The 13,355-nt window shown below is 41.8% G+C and overlaps 1 protein-coding gene across 5 annotated transcripts in view; it reads right to left on the reverse strand.

Annotated features, from left to right (window-relative positions):
* Nucleotides 1–18: 18 nt before the first annotated feature.
* Nucleotides 19–13,355, reverse strand: part of LOC146648699 (nucleoprotein TPR-like) — a 34,483-nt gene continuing 21,146 nt past the window's right edge. Inside the window, exons 28-55 of one of the 5 annotated variants that reach the window (XM_085390146.1) lie at nt 13,137–13,274; nt 12,190–12,321; nt 11,905–12,035; nt 11,474–11,684; nt 11,239–11,388; nt 10,807–10,899; nt 10,550–10,654; nt 10,147–10,359; nt 9,772–9,810; nt 8,842–9,036; nt 8,560–8,671; nt 8,254–8,447; nt 7,505–7,575; nt 7,119–7,318; nt 6,768–6,974; nt 6,515–6,636; nt 6,121–6,192; nt 5,335–5,550; nt 5,061–5,259; nt 3,768–3,964; nt 3,309–3,380; nt 3,134–3,225; nt 1,796–1,908; nt 1,603–1,701; nt 1,359–1,470; nt 1,102–1,199; nt 517–618; nt 19–294 (exon numbers count right to left, since the gene is read on the reverse strand). In XM_085390146.1, the coding sequence (XP_085246272.1) occupies nt 239–294; nt 517–618; nt 1,102–1,199; nt 1,359–1,470; nt 1,603–1,701; nt 1,796–1,908; nt 3,134–3,225; nt 3,309–3,380; nt 3,768–3,964; nt 5,061–5,259; nt 5,335–5,550; nt 6,121–6,192; nt 6,515–6,636; nt 6,768–6,974; nt 7,119–7,318; nt 7,505–7,575; nt 8,254–8,447; nt 8,560–8,671; nt 8,842–9,036; nt 9,772–9,810; nt 10,147–10,359; nt 10,550–10,654; nt 10,807–10,899; nt 11,239–11,388; nt 11,474–11,684; nt 11,905–12,035; nt 12,190–12,321; nt 13,137–13,274 (3,741 nt within the window). In that variant the 3' untranslated portion in view covers nt 19–238. Of the gene's footprint in view, nt 295–516; nt 619–1,101; nt 1,200–1,358; nt 1,501–1,602; nt 1,702–1,795; nt 1,909–3,133; nt 3,226–3,308; nt 3,381–3,767; nt 3,965–5,060; nt 5,260–5,334; nt 5,551–6,120; nt 6,193–6,514; nt 6,637–6,767; nt 6,975–7,118; nt 7,319–7,504; nt 7,576–8,253; nt 8,448–8,559; nt 8,672–8,841; nt 9,037–9,771; nt 9,811–10,146; nt 10,360–10,549; nt 10,655–10,806; nt 10,900–11,238; nt 11,389–11,473; nt 11,685–11,904; nt 12,036–12,189; nt 12,322–13,136; nt 13,275–13,355 lie in introns of all 5 variants that reach the window. The other 4 variants (XM_085390145.1, XM_085390144.1, XM_085390143.1 and 1 more) reach the window with 4 other exon arrangements.

Raw genomic sequence — 13,355 nt, forward strand, 5'->3', positions numbered from 1 at the left:
ACTGCTGCTCCTCATATTTCCACTTTATTATTAAAACACATGTATAAACAACCAAAGATCAGAGGACAAAAAAAAGAAATAAACTAACAAAATAACAGAATCAGAAGTCACACACCTGTCAGATCTCTCCAGTAATAGTCAGATTTTACGTGGACCTAAAATGTATTGACATTAAATTTGTTGCCTTGTTTATGTTTTACTGAATAAGATGATTAAGTCTTCACTGGTGATATCTTCATTAGGAGATTCCTCCTCTTCCCAGAGATCCTCCCCTCCCTTCTCGAGAGAACGTTCCTGAAATATTAGCGAAAGACGACAAAAAAAAAATGTGTGAGATACCATATTGTCACTCTTCTTGTTCCCTGAGTGTAATGCTGCTTAATGCACTTCAATAAACTGCTTTATCATTTAAAACTACAGGACTTGAGTCAGTTCTGTGAGTGTACACTATATTCTCACAGGCAGAGGTTAACAACCATCCCAGAAGGATAGTCCTTTAAAGCTTTGACACCTTACCTCTGCGGCTGATTAGTCTCACTCCTCGAGGTCCTGTGCTTGACAGGCTGCTCACCAGAGGCTGACTGGCCACTGTGTGACGCTGCGTCATATTGCTTGTGTCTGTAATCAAAGAAGGGAAATAAAAAACATCACACAAGAGTTTGTGCACATATGAAAGCTTTAGCTGACGAGTGCTTTTCAACGTCTTTCATTAGCAAAATAATGGAATTCCCTTTCAGACTAATGAGCTAATATATTAAACATTTAATTAAATTGACAGGAGAAAAAAAAAAGGACTGCTAATAAGTGTTGTTGGGGTTTAAAGGTTCTATAAGTCTGCACCATGGATTATATATGGACTAAGCATGGAAACAGACACAATGCACTGGGCTGAAAAATGAAGGCAGCGCAAACTCAAAAAACTGCAGTTCCTCTGATTCGCTTTCGAAGCTTCAGGCTGGTCCTCATAGATTCCCAATGTTCAAATGTCCAATTTTACAGCATTAAAAGTACATTAATTGAGGACAGTTTTCACCTTTATAACAACTTTGCACAGGATATGGTTGCTTTGACATCTATCGGTCAGTAAACAGAATACATTACCAGGGTCTTGGCTGGTAGATGGCAGTGACGCATCATCGCTTTGCTGTCCTGCTGATTCCATGTCTGTCTGACTCTCCAGGGTAGACTCAATTCCAGGGCTGGAAACACATCCACAATCAGAGAAAACTTCCAGCGGTGTCAGGTTTAAAATAAAAGTCAACATTTCTCTCACAAATCTATTTTAACACCATGTGAGAAGCTTCTTTTTTAGTACAGTAAATCCTACATAAATGAAAACTGAAAACTTAAAAGCTCACCCCTCCACTTCCTGCTCCATGAACACCTCATCTCCATCATCTGTAGCAGCAGCCATTCCAGTAGAGGCAGTTACCATGGGAACTGACTGGGACGCCATGTTGTCACTGCTGTCTGAGGGCAGGGATTCAGTGAAGACTGTCACTGATGAAACAGAGACACAGGGAATACTGAGCTTTTGAGCCCAAGAGCTGGACAGCGCCGACTGAGGAAATCTCGTCTTCGGGGTTTGTGCGTTTTTCTCACCTGGTGCAGCCACTTGTAAAGGTGTGGTGGGGACACTCCTTCCTCCTCCATCTTCATCATGAGCAGCCAGAAACAGAGGAGATTCATACATACCGAGACCTACATACAGATTTAGTTTGACACAAAAAAATGAATGTTTTAACTCGAGTATCAGACTGCATGCACAAGTTACAATTAAGCGTTTGTGCAGTACCTCCTTGAGAAGCCAGCTGTCCCAGGTCAGAGTGTGAGGCTGAAGTCTGTGGCAGCAGATCTTCAGGGGGTCCAAACCTGAATCTGGTGGACAGACCTGCTACCTGAGGTGAGCTGGAGATCAAAAACATCTGCTTAAACACGTGTTAAAATGCATCTTTTCAGCAGCCCACATTTGTAGTCTCCTTTGCCTTCTCTGCATGTTTCACTCAAGAACACATGTTTCATCTGCAGCTTCCTTCTAGAATTAGTTGCTGCAATTAGAGAAAGAAAAAAAATCCCCTACAAAAGTGCTAAAATTGGCCACTTGAATGCTTTTCTAAAAGGAAATCACTTCTCTCTGCCATTTTAAACTAGTTTTGTACCAGGTTGCAGTTTTCCCCTCTAAAAGGTTAAATTGCTTTTAACTTATTTACCTGGTTGCTGGAAATACGGACACTGTAACTGACAGGTTTCTCTACACAGGGAGCAGCAGACCACTGTCTGTTCTGTCTCCATGAAAATCTCACCTCAAAAATCCCTGAGTTAATAAATCTATAATGAGTCTGAGATCTTATGATACCACTATGTCTAGAAACAGTCCAGTTAAGACACAAAATAACGGGGTGAAGGAAAGTTAAAGTGAAGCAGTGGAGTAAAGTATGGGAATCTTTAGTGCGTGATGGACTATCACACTGACTCATACCTTAAAAACAGTAGATTGTGTGAAGTTGGTCTTTTGCCCTAAACTAGATTATTCTTTATTTTGCTTTCAGAAAACATAGGGATCCTAATATTGTGTCCATTGAATTAAAATATGAGGCCTAATCAACAGGTTCTGGGAACCAGCCTTGAATCAATTTATATTTGTCCCATCTCCTCTCAAAGATCAACTTATTGACCAAACTCTAGACCACTTCTGACTCTATAAAGTAGTCCCTTTATGACTTGCACTTTGAGCTTCTCTGTCACAGTAGAGTATCATCCAGAGCTCAACTGAAATATTTTGAAATAGTTTCCTTACTTTAACATCTTGAGGCATCGGAGGCCGAACAACCTGAGCTTATTGTGTTCCAGCCCACAGTGCATTGAAAGCAATGAGAGTTTCTTCCATACAAACACAAAAGTCACCTTTCAACCACTATATTCACTAGATTTGCCTCTCTGAAACTTAATCCTCTTTAAAATAAATAAATAAATAAATAAATAAAGTTCCAGGATAATATACAGAATCTTATACAGCGATCTACAAACATCAGCCATGATGGAAGACATTATGAGCCAGGTGTGTGTGTGTGTGTGTGTGTGTGTGTGTGTGTGTGTGTGTGTGTGTGTGTGTCTGTCTCTCTCTCTCTCTTACTGTATAGCCTCAGCAAAACCATCAGTACGATGTGGAACAACCAGAGTGGGAGTACTGGGAACCATTCTGTCATCATCATCAAAGAAAGGCTGCTGACAACACACAGGCACATTTAGGCTAGCTGATCCACAGAAACTGAATAATATGGTCAAAGTTCACAACACACATCTCTTACCATACTGCCTATTCCAGGAGTCAGCTGAGGTCCACGTCCTGACGATGGTCTGCGCAGCTGAGAGGCCTGTCTCTGATTCACACACAGACACCATTACTGTCAGAGTGCTGCTTTCTTCTCCTCTTATATTTCCATGTAATGATTTTACCATTCACTATTGATCGGTATTATTAATCAGTCTTTGCTGATTGGCATTGTGATTTCAGGTGGCTTTATATAACACCAAATAACTGGACAGTATATGTATTAATTTGACTTACTTAAAACTCCCAGATGAATCTAAACAAAACGCTTTTGGCATCTTTCTACTAAACTCTTAATTAAACTGCATCACTCATTTAGCCGATGTGGATAACAAACCTGCCTCCTGTTCATGATAAGTAAGCTCACTCCAAATCCAAAACATATATTTTGAATGGAACAACAATAAAAAAAAAGAAATGTCTGTTAGGTTATCACCTGTGTTTGTGGGGGACCCAGCTCAGGAGCAGGAGGCTGGATGTAGAGGCGAGGTGGGAGTGGGTGTGGGGGCCTTCGTGTGTGTGGCATCCGGGGTGTGAGGGAGGATGAGGAAGGTGAGGGGGCAGAGGTTGGAGGAAGGTGTAAAAGGTCTCTAGGGTGGTCGGACTCTGATGGGGCATCACCGCTGCCTTCACCTGGAAGAGATGAGTGTGTCAGGTTGCGATTTTGAGAGAAGCATGCATGAAATGAGATGTCTGTGAAGGTTCTCAGTCATCCAGGTCATCGTAGTCAAAGGAGCTTGCAAAGAAAAGCGTCTGGACTTCTTTAAGTTGCTTGCACACGTTTCACCTCTCATCCGAGAAGCTTCTTCAGTTCTAAGGTCAAATGGTGGAGAGTCCCAGATATAAACCTAGTGGGAGAAACCCCCCACAGAGGGACAAAAGGACCCCCTGATGATCCTCTAATCGCCTGAGTCAAGGTGTGAAACTGGGTGTGGGTCCCAATCAGCCAGAGTTTCGGGTGTGTTCATTGTGAAACCTGGCCCCACCTTATCATGCGAATTCCTGAGGTCAGATGGCCCAGGATGTGAGTGGGCATTAAGGCGTCTGGGGAGGGAACTCAAAACTGGATTATAGATGGCAGAGAGTTGGTGTCGTAAACCCCCGCCTCTGTTCAAAGATGGTCGCTCACAGTGGACATAGATGGCTTCTTTCACTCCTCTTTCAAACCATCTGTCCTCTCTGTCCAAAATGTGAACATTGGCATCCTCGAAAGAGAGTCCTTTATCCTTAAGATGCAGATGGACTGCTGAGTCTTGTCCTGTGGAGGTGGCTCTTCTGTGTTGTGCCATGCGCTTGTGAAGTGGCTGTTTGGTCTCTCCAATGTAGATCTATAATCTATAATCCATCTATAATCCAGTTTTGAGTTCCCTCCCCAGACACCTTAATGCCCACTCACATCCTGGGCCATCTGATCTCAGGAATTCGCATGATAAGGTGGGGCCAGGTTTCACAATGAACTCACCCGAAACTCTGGCTGATTGGGACCCACACCCAGTTTCACACCTTGGCTCAGGCGATTAGAGGATCATCAGGGGGTCCTTTTGTCCCTCTGTGGGGGGTTACTCCCACTAGGTTTATATCTGGGACTCTCCACCATTTGACCTTAGAACTGAAGAAGCTTCTCGGATGAGAGGTGAAACGTCTTCAAGTAACTTAAAGAAGTCCAGACGCTTTTCTTTGCAAGCTCCTTTGACCATGAAATGAGATGTAAGCTGGCCTTGGTGCTCACCACTGGCTGTTGGCTCACTGGGGTGCTGTGAGCCTGAGGGTGCTCCACACACACTCTCCTCAGTGTTAGTGCCTTCTGTCAGTTCCTCCCGCCTCTGCTCTTCGGCCTCTCCGCTGTCCTCGTTACTTTCCTCTCCCGCTCTCATTCCGCTGTCAGCAGCATCATTGTCATCTTCATCATCATCCTCATCCTCTTTATACTAACAGACAAAGTTAGAAATTAACACCTGCCATTAGATTAAAACTCAAAACATGGTAGTGAAAAGCAGCAGCACCTCATCATCTTCTTCTTCCTCCTCTTCCTCCTCCTCCTTCTCCTCTCCATCTTTACTCTCGCGGCTCTCGCTGTCGGTGTCGATCACAATCACATCTCGGATGATGGCAGAGCCCTGGGAGGACATCAGGTCAGTGGGAACGGACTGGGACACGCCCTCTTCCTCACTTTCCTTGTCGTCCCCCGATAAGACTGGGAAGCTCTGTTCTGGGAGCTCCTACATCCCAAACATAAAAATCAGGTCTTATCACACACCTTTGCAGGCCTGTTTGTGTTCATATGCAAACAATCTGACAAGACATTTCAGTTGTGTGAGCCTTTTTATTTTTTAATGTGCGCTTTATATTCCAACATCATAGCATCATGCAAGTGTTTAAGGTAAATATCCTCTGCATACCCGATTTTGAACAAGATGTGCAGAATAGATGTAAATCACACCCACTGCATGTTACAACTTACACAAGACAGCTTTTAGTCACCCATTTCAGAAATACGGTTTATAATTGTGAATTGTTCACCATGCTGTACATCTGAAATCTTAAATGTAACTTGGCAGTGGAAAGATGAACCAAAGGCCTGAATACTGTGTTTCTGAAGAAACTATCCAGAAGCAGCCTTTTCATTGGCTAGAGCTGGAAAATCAGGTAAAGTAGCTGCTTTCAAAAGCATCTCTGCATTTAGAAATCAGCAGAGATAACTAGCTATCAGCTAACGACTAACTTTAAGTTCTATGGTCATATGACAACCAACATTTACTTGAACCAGAAGAGTTGACTTGACAACAGACCTGATTATCATCTGGTGAATCCTGCCGTTCTTCATCTCTGAGCTCTCCTTCCATCTCCTCATCACCTTCCACCTGAAACACACCAAGGGCCATAGTTTGACTTACATTTATTAAACACACACAGACAACAAAACAACTGATAATGTCGTGCCAAGCTTTTGAGGTTTTGACACAACAGATTAAAATGGCTCCTACTGCAGATATCGAATAGGAAGCTCTGGACTTTTCTTCGTGACATCAGTTAAAATTCCCAGACTTTCATCAGTTTGCAAAACTCAAGTGGCCTGGAACAGGTCTGTCTTTAATCAGCATTCACACAACATAAGATACCCTAGAACTAACAGTTTAAGAATGACAGCACTTCTATTTCTAGTTTCTGGGTTTTTGTGTTTACCTGCATTGCTGCTGTTGCTTTGAGGCGTAGCTTTTTGGTGGTTGGAGGTGTGTGTGAGCTCTCGGGTCTGCTTTCTTCTTCCTCCTCCTCATCATCATCATCTCTGCTTCGCTTTGAAGATGCTTTAGTGGCATCACAAAAACACACCAGGACCTCAGTTAAGAATCTGACCATCAACATTTTCAGTACTATATTTAGTTTTTTTTACTGTTGAGGTGTTTTGTGAGTAAAGTTTCAGGCTTCTCTTTCTGACCTGTTACACTCAGAGAGGAGGGGGATGAGGATGTAGATGGCCGCTCTGCCTCCACGCTGGGCCCTGCATCCTGACTGGCTGCCTGCTGCTGAGTGGGCTGAACAAACGCTGTGGCCTGAGTGCTGCTTGGCTGAGATATGGAGGTGGGTGCATTCACCATACTGGAGCTGGTAGAGTGCACAGAGGCTGATGTATTCATCAGCACTGCTAGGAGAAACACATTTCACTTTGACATATACTGACACATACTGCTTCAAAATCTCAAAGCGCATCTCCAACAGAGATCTACTTTTATTTCAGTTGTCTTCTTCTAGAAGAAAATTGTTGAATGGATGGCCTTCTTGTTCTTACCCTCTTGGCTTTCAGTCTGTGTGGTCGGCATTACTGTGGCCATAGGTGTTGGGACAGGGACAGTTGCCAGGGTAACCAAAGGACGGATGCTGGCTCGAGGCGTGGCCTTGCTGCCAGGAGAGGGACTTGGCTTGTTGCTAGGAGATGGAGTACTTGGGGTGGGTCGGATGTTGGCAGTTGGAGGCTCAGACAGAGTGGAACTGATGGAGAAAAGCGATTTGTTGTGTCTGTTCTACATTTAGAAAAGCTCTCTTTCAGGCTTTGAGAGTTCATACTGGCGTCTTTGTAATGTGGTTTTTAAGTTCATCAAACTACAGCCTCATTACGTCCACTGACTTGACATTGTATGAAACATTTACAATCATTCAGAGCAATTTATAGTTTACCTTCCTCTGTCTTGTGCAGGACTCTTCAACGATATCTGTCTCTGGTCTGCAGACCTCGTCTGATCACCCATCTAAGGACAAACAGGTGTGTTCTTGATCATTACCACAATCACATGATGGAAATAAATTTAGCAAAGCCAAAGCAAACTAATTACAGAAAAAAATGCGTTTTTTTTTTTACTGTTGCAATTTAGACAAAAAATTATTCAATTCCTCGGGGGAAAAAAAAACAAAACACTTTCTCAAAGTTGTAAAATATTGTTTCCAGAGTATTTTTAAAACTATATTTTGAGAAATTTGCAAATACTTAAAGCATACAATTTGTAATTTTAAAAATATAACCATTTGTAAAATATCTGTATTGTTAAAACCTCAATTTTAAGACAAACAAGGTTTCACATTTGAATTTTGGAACATTTTGAAAAATAAAATATTTAAATATTCATAGAAATACTATTGTAATAACACAAAATGATGGGTTATGTTATCCATAATAAAGGCTCTATTTCTGGTGTTGGTCTAGCACAGTCAGTCACACTTTGCTTCTGTAATATTTTCATCTTAGCTTGTAAAGAAGGTTTTCTTATACCACTTTGGCTTTCTTCTTAATTTTGCGACATACAAACATGCATGCACATTAAAATAACAAATCTGAGTTTTAGCATACCTTTAGACAATTATAACAAGAAAAGGGTGAGTTTTTTCAAAACATGCTCTATGTAATGTGTGCCTTCAAGTCCATCCTGTACCTTAGCTCCACTCTGGTCCTGTGTTTCTTCTCTGGTGTCAGAGTGCGTTTGTGTCTCTCTCCGTTCCCTAAGCTCTCTGTCCAGCCGAAGAAGTCGTCCTTCATACTGAGATTTGAGGGCATTCATTCTCACCTCCAGCTCCTCTTTACTCTGCTTCAGTTCTTCTACCTCCTGACTGAGCTGCTCTTTAGCACCTGAAGGTAAAGGAAGCAAGTCACAAATTTTAGTCACGCTAAGCATATTTGCTTGTTTGTTTGGTGATATTTGTCAGCAGATTTTCATATTATAGTGTTTTTCTGAGCTCACTGTTTAGCTGGTTGATTTTGGTCTTGGCTCCCAGGAAGGCCTTCTTAGTTTTTTCCTCTTTGTCGGCCATCTGCTGTTTGAGCTGCTCCTCTCTGATTTTGCTCTCGGATAGCTAGCGAAAACATTCATAAAAAAAAAACAAACTGCTTTCACAACATCTAATTTTAATTTAGTGCGTAAAATTCAACATAAGAGACTGTGCTTGCATTAAACGATTATGGAGGGAAATCGAACGACAGTTGGACTTGAATGTAGTTTGGAGTATGTAGGATTCTCAGATACCTCCTGTCTGAGTTTTGCAAGCTCCTCTTGTTGTGCCTGGTTTGCCTCAGCAGCTGCGGTAGCATCACTTGAGTGGACAGACTGGGAACTCTGGTTTTGGCTGGCCTGTGCGGTTCGGCTTGCTTCATTAGCTTGTTTGGCTTCAGTTAGCTGCTCCTTCAGATGTTTTATGTCTGCTTCACGCTCAACAACCGTCTGAAGGGGAGGTAAACGTGCCAAAAAGATTAAAATACCATTTTATGCAAGACATTTAAATTGCCTAAATCTTTTTCTCCAAATTTCACTGAGAAAAAAGTATTATGTTAAATAACATTTTAAAGGAAAGAAGAGGACATTAATTAACAACTCATAGTTCCTAATATAGTCTTCTTCCTCAAATTGACTACTTGCTTGGTTAGTGTTTAGACGATTACAGTAAAAAAGCAAAAAACAAACAAACTGTTCGAGTATTCAGTGTCATCACTTTGCCACTTGGGGAAAAAAGACTGCTCATGGCAAAGGTTTCCCTTCAGGTCTGTCTGGTAGAAAGGCCTTTTTAAAATAACATTGTGAAGTCTACTTTAACACAAACTAGAACCTTTTCTCACAAATAACCAAGTAGTTGTTGTAACCAAACTCTGACTGACAGTTGTTAAGTGTAAACCAAATAATCCTGTATTTACTATTGGTTTCAACTACAGTCAAAGTCAAAGTCTGGTTTTTATGTTTGTTGCTCTACCCTTTTTGGCCACACCAACACAACCTTCACTCACTACTTTAACAATTTGTCAGATTCAGTCTTCCTGCAACTTGATCTGTTTAGCACAAACGGAAAACCACGTTGTTTTTGATTGAAGACGATCACATAACAGAGGTAAAAATACAAGGGGATATGACTGGCATTACTAATCCACTGAAAATTGATTGAATGATGTTGATCTCTTTCCTAACCTTCTGCAAGCTCTCCAACTGGCCTTGAAGCTCAGTCACCTGTTAGGAGGTAAGCACAGATACAGAAACTACTTGTTAGTTTACTGCAAATATGACAAAAATACTACATACTGTTAAAAGAAGAAGGCTCATCACCAAGCTGTCAGACTGCAGAAGTAAACTGTTGTGATGTAAACTGAGCCTTTTATCATACTAGGACAATATTTACACAAATATTACATGAAGATGTGAAATGTGCAAAGAATTTGTTTTGTCAAAAATAGTTTTGGTGCATATCAGCACCAGAAAAAAAAAAAAGATAACTCTTTGACATCACAGAGTTGGGGGGTCATCACATCATCACATGACCTCACATTGTTAATAATTGTTGCTCACCTTACTCTCTGCTTGGCTCAGAGCAGTCTTGAGGCTAGAGATTTCCTGGTCGTGGCTCTGTTGGCTGGTTTGGTGGGTCTGCTGAAGCTCTTTCTGACTGGTGAGGTTCTGCTGAAGGGTTTCTTTAGCCTGCTGAAGCTCCCTTTGGAGCTGCTGAATCTGGTTCTGACGGGCTTGAGCTTGAGACTGAGCTGTTTTTAACTGGTTCTGCACCTTTAAGAAAAAATGAAGCAGGTAATGTGGTTACTGTAGGCCTATTCTCAGATACTGGCTGGGATTCTTTTAGATCTGGTGATGGAGCTCATGTGCATTAACAGTCTTTAGACCAATAGTCCAAATAAATAAAAGGTCAACCACAAATCTAGCAAATAGGTAAAATCCCTGTTCCTGCAAGAATTCTCACCTGCTGGGTGTGACTCTTAGCTTGTTGAAGCTCTTTCTGATTTTGGGTTAGTTGGTTCTGATTCTGCTGCAGTTGAGTCTGGGTCTGGGACAGCTGGGACTGGAGCTGTAGGATCAAAGACATGACAGAGCCAATGGCATGATGAATCTACACGCTATCTGCTATCTGAGCTAGCAGCTATCTGAATATGGTGTTCATTTTTCCCATCTGTGAATAAAGACTTGCAGGCAGTTTCACCTAACTTTGTCAAACCGTACCTGTGTCAGCTGGTTTTGGACCTCCTGGACCTTTTCCTTGAGCTGCTGGTTTTCCTTCTGGGCTCTTTCCAGCTCCTGCAGGGACTTCTGGGCCTGGTGAAAAACTGACAATTAAACTAAAAGAAACAGAACCACTATTGCATCTCTGTGTATCTCAATACACATAAATATCACACATAATTATGTGTGATAAATAAAACTAGGAGATATTTTTTGCTCTGAATTGACTTCAATCATTAAGTATCAAAGTTATTTGGGTGGACTGCTGATTAACTGGATAGGAATTGATCTAGATGCATAGAGCAGAACTTTTTTGTTCCAAATATCTTAAATCCCTCCATGAGCCTTTTTTTATTTTTTGGTAAATATGATAAAAAGTTAAGTTGGGAAAAAAAATAAAGACTTGCGCTGGTCATGTTTAACTTTGCTCACCTCCTCCTGTTTTTTCTGCACTTCTCCTTTCAGGGCACTCAGCTCCTCCTGGGTCTTGCTGAGCTGCTCCTGAGCTTTATTCAACTCCTGCTGTACCTCCTGGTTTGGAGCCACCTCGCTTCCTGCTTTAGTAGCTGTTTCACTGACCAGCTGGAAAAGACAAACATAAATCCCCATTGCAGTTGTTCTCCACGGTCAATGGGTCCAAACCGTTTCCACAAACCTATCGCCGCACCTTGTCATGCTGGGCTTTGAGCTCCTCGTACTGGGTTTTATAGCGTCGTCCAATCTTCTTCACCTGGGTTATGGTCTTGTTCTTCTCCACAATGTCATTGTTTTTTGTTTCCAGGTCTTTCTTCAGAGAGTCTCTTTCGGACGTCAGGCGGGCAACAGACTCTCTGAGGCCATGTAGCTGCGACTGAGCTGAATTTCCACTCGCACTGGATCTGATTCACACATAATCATCTGTGTAAGGTTATTTTTTTGGATGCATTGATCAATTTTCTACTGAGTTGCTGGAAATTAGGTTCCGATCACTTAGGCAGCAAAACTGCAAAAGTCTGGTACAAACCACACAAAAGAAACTAGAGTTGGGAAAGTACCGTTCAGTTCACCTTTGTGGCGTTAGTGTATTTAACAGGTGTAAGCCTGTGTGTGTTGCTCTACCTGGCCAGCTCAGCCTTCAGCTTGGCTGTCTCCTCAGCCAGCTGTGTGATGCGCTTCTGTTGAGCCTCTCTCTCCGTGGTGAGTTTCTGTCTCTCCTCAACATCACCGTCTTTCTGTTGGCTGATCAGTTGCTGTAAAAATCAAAATCACAAATCTTCTAAATCTTTTGCTTGCTGACTGAATGTATAAACTACTACACTATGGAGCCACTATGTTGCAGAAATGAGAGAGAGAGAAAAAAAGCATTTACACATGTACTCAACCTCCTCCACAGAGTGGCATTACCTGATTTTTTGCTTTTAATCGTTTAAAGTCTTCCTCCAACAGCCTCTTGTCAGCCTGCAGGGAGCCATTCTTCTCTGACAGCACAGACAGAGAGTGATGCAGAGGGCTGATGTCTGACTGGAGTTTTGTGATCTGGTGAGACACAATGTTGGGCGTTTTAAAGCTTGCTGCATGTTTGACACCAGACTCTCTGTATTTGTATCACTTCAGCTGATGTGCACCTTTTGATTTCTGTAACTTGGCACTTTGCAAAGCTCGGTTGAAGACACAAGTATACGATCGTGTTGGTTTTTTACTGCCATTTTAATGACATTCCAGTACAGAAGCTTAGAGATATATACAATTACAGTGCGATATTGCTACAGTTTGAAAACTTGTAACTTTGTGGGGGGAAAAAAGTCATTTCTTCTGGTTTTGACTTCCTCCCTTCCTATACAAGTGCTTATGTTGTGATAATGCTCGAGCGGTGGCATCTATTGTTTAGGAGAACATAGCAGCGGCTTCTTGCCTCTTATTGACGGATATAAATAGAACTGCCTGATAATATTGCAGCAGCACAAAAAGTAACCAACGTGGTATATACTGTACACAAGAGTAGTTGCAGTAGGCTTCCAGGTATGCTGTAGTGACGATCTGTATTGTAACTGACTCCACAACATTTTGTTATAGAAATTTGCTGCAACTGCTTAAGGTGAAGTATGTCAGGTAAAGGGGGGTACGTTATTTGAACTTGTTTCCAGTAGCAGAGCCATTTCTCTTCAGCTGTTTATTATTGCAGATTGTAACGTTCAATCTTTTTTTTTTTTGAAAATATTATGCATTGAAGATAAGTTATTTTGTCAGTTATAGCTCTTGGAGAGAAAGGTTACAGTTAGAAAAAAAGAAGATGGAACTGGCCAAGACAAACATGAAGACAAATGGTGACATGCAGTGCAGTGCAAACTCACTTTAGCCTGAGCTTGCTGCAGTTCTTGCTCCAGTTTATCTCGGTCCATTTTGAGCATCTTGTTGGTTTCTCGAAGAGCACTGATAGTCTCCATCTTCTTTAGCTGCTCTTCCTGCTGCACTAGAGTTTTTGCTGTAGCCTGACATAGAGGAAGAAACATATACAGAGAAGTAACAAACAGTATTCTCTATTATGTCCTTTGCACATTTAAAAGTCACAC

This window comes from Rhamphochromis longiceps, linkage group LG18 (genome assembly GCF_057381845.1).
Source record: "Rhamphochromis longiceps isolate RC_006_pf linkage group LG18, R_longiceps_female_GT1.1, whole genome shotgun sequence".
Taxonomy (NCBI): domain Eukaryota; kingdom Metazoa; phylum Chordata; class Actinopteri; order Cichliformes; family Cichlidae; genus Rhamphochromis; species Rhamphochromis longiceps.